Source organism: Rhipicephalus microplus, chromosome X (assembly GCF_043290135.1).
Source record: "Rhipicephalus microplus isolate Deutch F79 chromosome X, USDA_Rmic, whole genome shotgun sequence".
Taxonomy (NCBI): domain Eukaryota; kingdom Metazoa; phylum Arthropoda; class Arachnida; order Ixodida; family Ixodidae; genus Rhipicephalus; species Rhipicephalus microplus.
The window spans coordinates 221442331-221454578 of record NC_134710.1 but is presented as its reverse complement, the minus strand read 5'-3'; the positions used below and the strand labels follow the sequence as shown (position 1 = coordinate 221454578).

The following is a 12248-nucleotide window of genomic DNA, read 5'->3' as shown; positions in this document are numbered from 1 at the left end:
TATTTTTGCAGCACAAGAAAGGAATAAATTTTATGTGATGCACCTTACACTGAGAGTGTGAGCAAAGGATTGCTATAAGAAAGAAATAATGTTACATAATTGTTACCTATGCTATTAAACCCGGACTAAGACAAGTGAAAGAATAAAGCCGCAGATACTGCTAACTGAACGTTTAATGGCTGAAATATGACATATATACAGTGAACACGGGATCAATGAAGCTCATTGGACAGTGATACGCCTACTTCAAAAAGTAGCCTTACGGACGAGCTTCCGGTTAACAACAAGTGGCAGTTTCTCCACCATAGGCTGCAGTTTGAATCATCCCCCACTTGCCGGCTCTACCAACCTAGGTCTCACAAAAGGCCCCAACAATTTTCGATCGAAGCATTCGAAGTTAGTTGAGTCATAGTTCTGTCCTGCATGATTGTTGTGTTGCGGAAGTCATGCGACCATGCAGCGACGAAACGTGTACAGGTGCAGGTAAGTAGACTGACGACTCCTGGTTATTCGTTGCCTTGAATTGCAGCAACTTGTGAAAAACTAGTTAACAAGTTTAAAGGAAACGGTACATGGTCATCCCGGATTCGCGTCCACGAGAGTGGAGGATATGTAGTGAGATCATACCAGCAGAAGGTGTCACGTAACTTGAACATAGCGCAGCCCTATGGTGTATACTTCGTGTTTTGAGAATCTCACAAAATGTCACGATTGCGTGCCAGGGTAATGAATGTTTTTTACAAACCACCTAATTCCCGCCATATTCTCGCCATATTGTTTGCCATGTTGAATATAGGTCAATGTTTGTTTGCTATATGTCTGCGCAGCGGTTTATGAATTTCCCTTTGCTTTTGAGAAAGTGTTGATTGATTGATACATGAAGTTTAACGTCTCAAAATTGACATATGATTATGAGAGTGGAGGGCTCCGTAAATTTCGACCACCTGAGGTTCTTTGGATTGCACCCAAGTCTAAGCACACGGGCCTAGAGCCTTTTCGCCTCCCCCGAAAATGCAGCCGCCACAGCCGGGATTCGATCCCACGACCTGCGGGCAAGCAGCCGAGTAGTTTACTAGACCACCGCTGCGGCTGGCTTTACATCGGACAAAAGGGGTACGTGTATAAATATCCGGCTCAAAGAGCATCTTAAGAATTGCTCTACAGGCGGCTATTCGCATGTGTCAAAGCACTGTAGGGAGAATAAAGTAGGTAGCGACAACACGTGTGAACCGCTTCTCGACACAACGAAGATCTTGTATCGCCATAGAGATCGATGCACCCTAAAACTCTTCGAAGAATTCAAGAGTAATACTAGAAGCGAGTGCATTAGCGAACCTTCGGCAGTTGTCGCTGATTGTGAGCTGTAATTTTTAGATGTTAATTCGTGATGTAGGCGTATCATTGTCCAAGAAGCTTGATTCATCACATGTTCACTGTATCACATGTTCACATGTAATCTTTCAGCCATTAAACGTTCACTTGTGAGTCTGCACGCATCGCGTCTTCCACTCGTTTTCGTCCACGTTCACTAGCGCAGCTGATAAGTTTTTAAAAGAAACGTAAACGAACTAGCTGGACTTAGTGCCTTACTAAAGTGACCAATATTCTTCAAGTCTCACGACTTATATCTAGACTTTAGAGTCTAGAAACAATGACCGTCTCTTTGGAAAATGTGTCTGTGTGTGCTGAGTGATATTATTCCATGCAGTGGCAAGTCAGCATGCCACCTGAAAATTGGTGCTTGAGAGACGCACCTGAATTGCTTCTCGGCCTTCCAGAAAGCTTTACAGGCTCCCTTGTTCTTAATCTTCGTTTTGAGGTAGGAAGCCCTTGCAAAGCCTGCAATAAAGGCAACGCCGTCAGTGGGGTTCCGGGCAGGGTGGGTGGAGTCACGATGCTCGGACTACGAGGTCCCCATCTAGCGCGCTCTATTGCAGGCAACACGCGCGCTGCGCGGGCGGCGCTTGGACCTGGACTACGTTGCGGGCAGGACACTGCTTCTAGATGGGGGGAGTCCCTGTACCTTTTAATTTAACCTTCCCAGCGGGGGTCTCTGAGGGCGAGACACACACCGTTCGAACCAGCGCACCCGGCACATGTGTGGGAGTGCGTGTGAAGGGGGCACATGCGAGAGAGAGAGGAAAATGTGTTAGTCGCTCCTCGACGCTGGGGCCCGCCGACAGAGGGCCACCTGTGAGCCCCGCGAGGGGGTACTCGGGAGGGGGGCTCCCCCGCTCCCGGAGTCCGTTCCCGCTATGGGGGCGCACAGTCGGCCACTGGTGGCAGGCAGCTGCGGGTGGAACAGTGGGGGCCAGTCACACAGGGACAGGAAAAGCAAGAAAGTGCGGCAGGGTGCTCAGTGGACACGTTACACAAACAACGCGGAGTGGTATCAATATGGCCTTCGAGAGTAAGTGCTAGCAGAAATCGCTTTCTCCAGAAAATAGTCACTTCGTCTCGCGTGCACGTTTATAAGTAGGTATGCCACTTGGCCACCACCTCAGTAGGCAATTCTTCAATATATCGCAACGTTATAATGATAAAAAGCCACAATAAACTAGACGCTTGTCCAACGTGCACAAGGTGTCCGTACATAAATATCGAGAGTCGATAAAAAAAAAAAACCCGACTGAAAGTATCCTTACTATAAAAAAGCTAAAGATACGTTATCTTTTTCAGTGATAAGGCCACTTGATATCAACAATTTACCAGGGTTATATTAAATTAACTTAGCAACGTGGTCTGTTGGCTGTATGTGGGTATTCTCGTGTGCTTATGAACTTGACTGCTTTTCTGATAAACGCACGCGCAAATCTAGGTTGAGCTCTACATATAAATTTTTAAATGTAGATATTTTCATTTTAAGTTGAGGCTTCCTTATATAAATTTTGTAACACGCGGGTTTCTATTCTTTATTTGTAAGAGAACATTTTAGTTTAACACGATGGAATAAAATGACAGTGCTACGGTCTTACACAAGGCTGGAATTTCGGTGTACATAGTGCTTTCGCCACAAGTAATAATAATAGACGATAGGCGCGTGTTAGAGCTCATTGGTATACACAACAATGAAGGCCTTAATAGCACATCCCTCATTTATAGTCGATTATGCAATCTGGTATAATTCTATTATCGCGCAACTGTGGAGGTTTTCCAGCCCGTGCAAAGGTCTGAAATTTCAGTTTCCTTTGACATTTATTGCAGTTTTATTAGAAGGAAGAAATCTGAAATATCTAGCGAGAAATCATCTAAAGAAAATAAGTTGTTTTTTTTGTCACCTGAGCACATATCTGTTAACTTATCACGGCTATCTGCAACGTTCCTGAGTTCTCCTTTAAGAACAGTTTGCGAAATCGTGTCACACGTACAACACCATATCGCTACGTGCACCAAAATGGGATCGCCAACAATCTACGTTCTGTGCCTCGTGCAAAGTGACCCACGCTTATTGCGATTCGTCCTCATTCGTTAACAGTAACACACATAAAGAAAATAACCCCTGGATCAAGTCAGGTAAGACACTCTGTGCTGTAGCGTCATAAGACTCCCACAATAACTGATATAGAACACAAAATCAGCAACTGTGGGAGCGAAACTCATAGAAAAAAAAAGTGTCAGCAAAATTGGCCATGCGCGTTCCGCGAGAAAGGACATATTTACAAATGATGCGAAATGGCTATATATATATATGCGATCTTCATGCATTCCTCAGAGCATAAGTGAAATTGTCAGCGCAGAAAGGATTAAACATGAACGGCATCGCACGTCGAAAAAAAAAAAAAGCTGATTACCCTGAACAACTGATCACGTTTCTTTTTTTTTTTAAACTAATGATGCCAGACATCGACACGAAGATGACTGAAATGTAAAGCCGGTGGTCCACCGCGGTGGTGTAGCGGTTGTGGTGCTGACCAGAAGGTCGCATTTCGATGGAGGTGACAAAGTAGATTCCCGCGCACTGTAAGATGTCAGTGTACTTAAAGAGCACGAGATGTTCCAAATTACCGGTGGCTTCCACTACAGCGTCTCTCATAATGAGGACGTGGTTTCGGGACGTAAGACTCTATATATTATTATCACTATTACTGCAAAGCTGATGATCTACCTTCGCAAGTTAAAAAAACAGGCAGATAGAGAGAAAAAGCCCAATTAAAATATTGATGTAATCTAACCCCCCTCCCCCCCCCCCCCAAAAAAAAAAAACCTGAAGTATAAGTACACGAACCTCAAGCGCTTCCGCCTACATCGAAAATTCGATACCGTGACCTTCGCGTCGTCAGTCGATTACCTTAACTACTAGATCACCGTGGCGCGTCAGAGAGAGAGAGAGAGACAAAACTTATTGCACTAAAATTGTTTGCAGCAACAAATCTCAGCCAGGCGTGATGCCGCACACATTGCTAGCAAAAGTGAACGGTTATAATCGTAGGATTCACTTCCGGAAAAGAAAAAAAAGCTGTGTAAATCAGGCCTCGCATGTGCTGTCACTCGTACTTGTTTAGGTGCACGACAAGATAGCAGCGAAGGGAAGCACGGTTCGTCCATTTGATTCAGCCACTAAATACGAGAGCGCATTTATATTTGCTCTTGCTTTAACCTTCGTTTCCCCTAATGAATCTCCCCGTTTCCAAAACGTTGATCACTGTTATTGCTTACGCCAAGCTTCCCAATGTGCCACGGAAGTAAAAGCAAGAACCACATGACCATTATTTGCATTTGTTACCAGAACATATATTGTGAGCAAGATGATTGATATGTGAGGTGTAACGTCCCAAAACCACCATATGATTATGAGAGATGCCGTAGTGGAGGGCTCCGGAACATTCGACCACCTGGGGTTCTTTAACGTGCACCCAAATCTGAGCACACGGGCCTACAACATTTCCGCCTCCATCAGAAATGCAGCCGCCGCAGCCGGGATTTGATCCCGCAACCTGCGGGTCAGCAGCCGAGTACCTTAGCCACTAGACCACCGCGGCGGGGCGTGCGCAAGAACTTAATATTTCTCGGAAAGCGAAGAAAAAGTGAGTTCAACTTTCACAATCGTGAAGTAAGCCGGCAATTCGTTCCGCTTGCTCCGATTCTCGGCTTCGTTTTTGCTTATTACGTAACGCCCGTGCTCGGGCAGTTCGCGATATGCGTCGTGATACGCTGAAGCCACAAACAGAAAGGTTGTTGTGTGTGTTTTTCTTCCTTGTAAGATGAATCACATTAACGGCAGGGCAGCCAGACATATGCAAGTTACTAGCACTACAGGGTGAACTCGCAAAACCGTACCTTGATCCATTGCCACTGCATATTCGCAGGCTTCTCACAGAAACGCATGAAAGTGCGCGCGCAGTAGATAAAGTGCTAAATTCACCAACGAGAATTCGTGCTCTTTCGTTATCTCGATATAATTTCTTTCTCAGCTGTGCTTTCGCATGCGTGCTGCAAAGACCATGCGTGGAACCACGTACATGCCATTCCGTTTCGGAGAAGATATATCTCATACAATGGCAAAAAAAGTAAGAGGCATGATGACCCGTGAGATGCCGTTCATGTTGGCCTCTTTTGCGTGGAGCAAGCAAGCTTGCTGGCATGCTTTGTGTTACACCGGGAAATACGTAATTTAAGGCACGCGTTTCACTTTGATTGACACGGTGCGCACTGAGGTTGGGATAAGGTAGTTGAATGCTTACAATCGTGCCAGTAGAGCGAAACTGAGCTCCTGTTTTGAAAAAGGGATGCGGGTTACCTTCCATAGGTGCCCAAAAGACAATCGCAGTGTGCTTATTCAATAGGTGATTCCCGCACAAACTCGCGAGAACGACCGGACGCCACTGAAAAACGAGAACTTTCAGCCTATTTCACGCGTTTTCTTATATGTTTTTTTTGGCGATGCTAATAATTGGAACACTTAGAGTTAGGTATATTAATGTTTAGAGCAGGGTAAACAAGAAGTTAGACATTGAGCCCAGATTTAGCCACAGAAAAACAACAATGTGAATAAAACTGATCAATCTCGAATTCATGAAGACCAAATGCAAATAAACACGTTGAGAACGGGACGCAGAGATGTACGCAGGCACTATAAGCTGGTGTTATACAGTGCTGTTTCAGGTGGGCTGCGTGGCGGCCTCGACTCGGAACGGTGCATTCCCGCCTCCTTTAACACTCGCATCATAGGGGGTTCATAAAATGTAAATCAAACTCTTGTCTGGAAGCAACGCAAGTAGCAGAAGAAAGGCTGCCGCTTGCTGCCAAAGCGCGTGTTTCCAATCTTTGCGTCCCGTTCTCTTCTTTTCTGTCTAAAATTTCCAACCTGCACACGAATGTCATAACACGCAATAGTACTTTCAGACAGTGACGCTGCAACTTGACTCTACAATGAGACTAGCAGGCACAAAATTCGAGCACACACTGAAGCGAAATCGTCACAGGTCACACATAGCCTATTTCGGATTTGATAGTAGACTGCATTGTTCGTGCATACTTATACGCTGATATAATTCTGCATAACTGAAGAAGGTGGTGAAATGCTGCAGCTCGCGGCATATGCATGTCATAGAGTGAGCACAAGGAAACAAAATAATCGAGAGAGAGAGAGAAAGCTGAGCGAAAAAAGAACAACAGTGGCGGCCAACAGAGGGCGGGCGGGGTGCTGCGGCCGCGGGGAAGGTGCCGACGACGGCGGCGGCGGCCGCAGCTCACCTTCATCCTCCACCTCTTCTTCCTCCTCCTCGTCCGTGCTCTTGTTGTGCATGCTCTTTAGTTTCTTACGCTTATTGGCCGCTCGCCTGCGAGCTGCAAAGGTACGACCCATGTAAGGTGTCAGCAAGTCGTACAGCGCGCGCAATATGCGAGTTTCCCGACTCTCGTCCACGAACAACTGCTATGGTAAACTCGGCAAATGGACCGATAGCTAGGAACGTTAACGCGGTCTCCGATCGAAGACCGCTGAGTGCTGCACCAACGTCATCTTACTGTCGCACCAGTCCGAATGACACCAGTCTCCTTGTTAAATGAACAAAAGTAAGAGGGAAAGAGGGGGCCCATTCTTGTCACTCACAAGCACAACCATGGATGCCAAGTTAATAACGTAGTGTTGTCTTCGTATGACAAATGTCGGTAAACTATTCTCTCGGTTTGTTATATGATGTCTCCACTGATAACCAACAAATTACTGCTTCAATGAGATGGCGACTCTCTTTTTTACCCGGTGTCCACGTATAATTTGGTATAAAAGCGCAAACTATTCGGGATACTTAGATGGGTGTGAAAAAAAAAAAACATATGAAATAAACGCCGAAGGAGATAGACTTGGTGCAGGAACTTTCATAACAGCATATTTTAATATTCGACCCCTTCAAAACAAACCATTACGTCATAAAAACTATCAACGCATGTATATGGTAACAATAAAGCGCGCAAAGCAACCCACTCCACTGATAAACTTATCACGTATGTGTGTTAAACCTTGATTCCAGTCAACATGTCTTTTTGTTTTGTTTTTGTTTTTGCACAACTGCTGAAACACAAGACTGCAATATTAGGACTGGGAAAAGATGCGTGCAAAGCTAGCTGATTAAAAGGGGAATATTACGAGGTAGAACTCAACTAGTTTCCACAGTCTAAAGGGTGCAAGGAAATACAAGCTCATCTCGACATAGAACTATAGCTAATAATCTTATCCCGTTGGCAAATTTGCATACAGGGTAACAATACTGAAATGGCAAGGCTACTGCGAGATCGCGTGAAGTGATATTCGGACACATTTCTGCGGCAAACTTAATTTGAGTATCTCTAGGTGTGATGCATACGAATGTGCGTTTCGTGAAAACATAAAAAAAAGCATTAAAGCTCGGTGAGAGTGCAGTTCGTCTTTCAACAGCATTTTTGTTTGTTTGAGGAAGGGGTTTGGGAGAGGCATGTGGACGCTAAGCATATAGGGGCTGGACTATTTGTTTTCACAAAGAAATTGCTTATGACGTGCCCGAGAAGATGATTTCGTGCCCCTTCATACTGACCACTTAAGCTGGTTTGGTTCTACTATTATTGCTATTACTGCTATTACTGGGAAAGTGGGAAAAAAAGAACGCACAAAAGAAGCCGTGTGACATTTTCTGCAATAACTTGGCGAACTCAATCGAATGTGCGCGCGCTACGGTGCGACAAATCTAACCTCGAGAAAGAGCAGAAAATTTATGTCGCAGCGAATATCGCGGCAATTATTTGTTACTGCGCATCAAATTTTCGCGCGCTGGGCTAAGCATGCCACAGAGCACTGCACACCAACTTGTGAAAGTCACGAGAGACAGAGCGACTATATAGCTGTGCGGCTGTTTAAGGAGCTAATTTCTCTGTGACCATTCCCTTGCACATCAGCAAAATTATGCTCCAGCCACCACTGGAAGGCACATCCCCGGTCCTTTCACCGGCTTTACATAATAATAATAATAATAATAATAATAATAATAATAATAATAATAATAATAATAATAATAATAATAAAAAGAATGACCTCACCTTCCATTATGTGCATTTTCTCCTCTTCAGTCGTTCTCTCCTCCGCCAGGATTACCTCTTCTGCGTAAGGAATCAAAACACGACTATAGTAGTTGCCACGTGTGCTGTTTTACTTGGCTGGCTACTTTAATTAAGGCGGCGTATGCCAAGTGCGTACGTTAAGACACGAGCGATGAGCAATGCAGCGAAATCGGCGAGGGAGCTATGGCGGCGTCTAGGCAAACTCACCCGCTTTGCATATCCACTCGACGTAGCCGTCCAACTCCCTTTCTAGTTGCTGCTGCCTCCGAATCTTGAGAAAGGCTTGCCGGTTTTCCACCCTTTCTCTCTCTTTTGCAAACTCTCTGAAAATACCAAAGAAACATTTTAAAACGCGAACGCAAAATGTGCTATCGCATTTGCCTTCCGCTTGCGGTACAGTGAGTGCTGAGATCGCAAGAAGAGATCATTTTATATACTGCTGGATGTATATTAAAGTTGCTAGTGCATTCGTGTACTCTCTGAAAGAAGCTCATGGTTATGAAACATTTTTTGACATAAGGCGTCGCAATACAGAAGCACGATAACAAACGTTTCGGCTCCTCTCTAGAGTTGACTGAATTAATTTCTGGGCCACAGCGTTATAAACTGTGCAGTGTTCGGAAATGTAAGGTGACTCTTCTGCCTAGCGTCTAACGTGTACCGGCTTCGTCTAGTTACTCTTCGGCGCATTACCGTTTTGATTGTAGAAAGTTAATGTACGCGTTAATCAATTAAATTCGCCTCAGTTTAGTTGACAGTACCGTAGATTTTGAAAACGTTTATCTACAAGGAGCCTTCCTGCCGTAAGCATTTCAGCTTTATATTTGGTCCCCAATCGCTTCGTTACGTACGGCCGCCAATTTTCAAACCTGGACGCACGAGTGTCGAAGTCAATAAGCGCCAGTTCCGAACATCCAGTTGTGCGGTTCTCGAAACAGCCTGGCCGAAGAAAGCGGTGCCGGACTGTTGATCGCGCGCATGCACGTATTCTCGTTCACTTCACCACCGTGCTTCGCAATACGGCGCTAATCGGCTGAGTCCCGCGGTCAGCGCACGCCCGTTCAGGTGAAAAAAAATAGGCGGCTGAACACTTTTTTGTGTTTCTGATTGGAACTCTTTATTCGGTAACGTCTATTCGTTTGCGAATGAGCCACGCATGCACGCGTGCCCGCACTCACGCATGAAGCGCAAATATGCAGAAAATAATGTAGTTTGACCGAAGCATGCCAAAAAATATGGTGTCAACATTCCATTCTAGTCCTAAACCAATGCATTCACAAGCTATTCGTGACGTATTCGTTACAACTTCTTACAAGAACTTGTAAAACATATATGTGGTTAAAGACGGCGGTCTATCCTTGGTGGCACTGCGTAAAAAAATGTCGTGTTCAAATAAAACGAAGTAAACAACTTCCTGCTAACCTAAGACACTATTTAAAAAAAAAAAAACCTGTATTGATATTTTTTATCCAATTCAAATGGAGTGTCAGGCATCAGTAACAAAAGTGGCTAAAATTTCAATTTTATATATTTATATCTTTAAACTTTTTTGTATTGATACAAACTAGCTTGATGATAAGGATTCACACGCTTTTTTTCATGTATTGTTTGATTAACGTGTGTTCTTGGCAAACAAAATGCAATTGAATTGAACCTGGGGTAGCTATTCACCATTACTCCCAATGTGTCTTTCTATCGTAGTTCTAAATTTATTTATCCTCAAATACAGCGCCAAAATACAAAGAGACAGGTACGGACACACATGCTTTCGTACCATGCTCCTTCTCGCGTTTCTTTGTGTGTTTGAGCTGCATTAATTGATGAATATACACGAACTGGCCCAAATTTCAGTGCTACACTAACTTCATATCAAGAACGAAAAGAACTCAGCTTCCACATTCTGACAGAAATGTGTGCATGTTTCTGTGAGATGATATAAACCGGTGGCATAAGTGGCTTAGCTTAATATTTGATAACTTAATAAAGAGCATGATAGCTTGTTGGACAGGCCCCGTATTGAACGGACTCGCGACATTAACGTGCGTGCAATGGGAACCTACAGGAGAGTTTCCAAACGAGCATGATGAGGTCGCGTTTCTACAAAACAAACTTTCGCTTAGCAAAATCGAAGCATGCAGTTGCGTTTGCTTGACGGCTAATTTCTGAAACAGTATCTTCTGGTGCACTGCCCTGCATGTACTTGCTACGCAGGTTCTTGGCAATTTAGCATTGCAAAGATTGAGGTTACAGCTATGGCACTGCTGGATCAGGGCTGGAACAGAGATAGCTTCTCTGTGTCGTTCTAATTGTAGCGAAAAAGAACGCGCGGCAGAAAAGAGCAGGCGCCAATTGAACTCACCCACTAAGAACACCGAGAACTAAGTTGAGCATGAAAAATGATCCCAGGATGATGAGAGGTACGAAATACACCCAGTTAAATGAGTTACCCAAGGCATCATTTGTCTGCAAAGAGAAATAGTGGCGCAGTTAGAGGAGAGGGGTGGGTGGACGACAAGATCTGATTACAACACGAAAATAACGCGTCATGGCTATTTTATGGTATCCAACGCATTCCATGGCTGTGTAAAAATAGAAGAAACTTGACTCTTTGGTTAGGAAACTCTTCTAGAATTAGTTCGCCAGCGACCTGTGCTACGTGAAACATTGAAAGGAAACAAAAAAACATACTGTCTTCATTAGAAGCCGTAACAATGTTATCTCAATGGCAGTCACGCGCCATTTAAGCTGCTAGAAACAAATGCCGTGGAAAAGAAGGTGAGAGGACTAGCTTCCAACTCAGAAAAGCAGCAGCGCTGTGCCACCTGAAAGTTTTGTGTTCACCAAACTTCCTATTTCGTCCTTTTTCTTCAGCGATACACCGTTCCTAACGGCAGCCTCATTAAGTAAGTGAGCCACTTACCCAGTACAAAATGGCCGTCCAACCCTCCATGGTGATGCATTGAAAAACAGTTAACATGGCGAAAAAGATGTTGTCGAAGCTAGTGATGCCGTAGTTTGGGCCTATCCAGCCCTCCTTGCACATAGAGACGTTGTGGTCGCAAATGTACGCCCCGGAAGGATGCGACGAGTTTAACGGAGAATCCTGGTAGCAAGGCGTCTCCTGCTCGCCCTCCGGAACGATCTCGTCTGCGTGAGACGACAGAGTGTTTCAGTATGTGATAACACTGCTTATAACAATCAGAGCAACTTCTTGCTTCAAAGTTCTCTTGAACAAATATTTCCCAGGAGGGACTGGGAACGCGTAAGCGAAAGCCGTCGACAAGTAGAAAAAAAAAAAGATCTTGAATACTTCAGCGAATTCAACCCTTAAAAGGCAGAAGGTTAGAAGGACTGGATGGGGTTCACCTGAAGGAACTCAACTGTAATGATCGTTCGCTTGGAGTGCATAAGTGGCTGATTTCTGTCAATGTATTTTTGGAAAGCAGATATTAAATGATGAAGCAAGCACTGCATAAGGAAGTCAAGAATGTATATGTGGAGCGTTTTGCCTCAGGATAAACAAAATTGTCTATGGTGACCTAGCATAGCAGCATAGCGGATAGGGTGCGCGAGAGTTTCCTTAGCACTGACGCATTTATTATACTGGATTTACAACGAATATGCTCCCCCTTATCAAAATAACAGTGTGAGCAACCAGGGTAGAGTTGGCCTAGTTCAACTTTTGAAAGTACACTGCTAATGATGCCACGGCCAGTCGG

At 44.5% G+C, this 12248-nt stretch overlaps 1 protein-coding gene across 2 annotated transcripts in view; it reads right to left on the bottom strand.

Moving 5' to 3' along the window:
- The window catches only part of cac (calcium voltage-gated channel subunit cacophony), a 664159-nt gene that overhangs the window by 77997 nt on the left and 573914 nt on the right, over positions 1-12248 (bottom strand). For both annotated transcript variants that reach the window (XM_075878685.1, XM_075878684.1), the window contains exons 9-15: positions 11450-11676; positions 10889-10992; positions 8737-8852; positions 8509-8568; positions 6694-6786; positions 2024-2053; positions 1755-1839 (exon numbers count right to left, since the gene is read on the bottom strand). In XM_075878685.1, coding sequence (XP_075734800.1) covers positions 1755-1839; positions 2024-2053; positions 6694-6786; positions 8509-8568; positions 8737-8852; positions 10889-10992; positions 11450-11676 — 715 coding nt within the window. The remainder of the gene's footprint in view (positions 1-1754; positions 1840-2023; positions 2054-6693; positions 6787-8508; positions 8569-8736; positions 8853-10888; positions 10993-11449; positions 11677-12248) is intronic.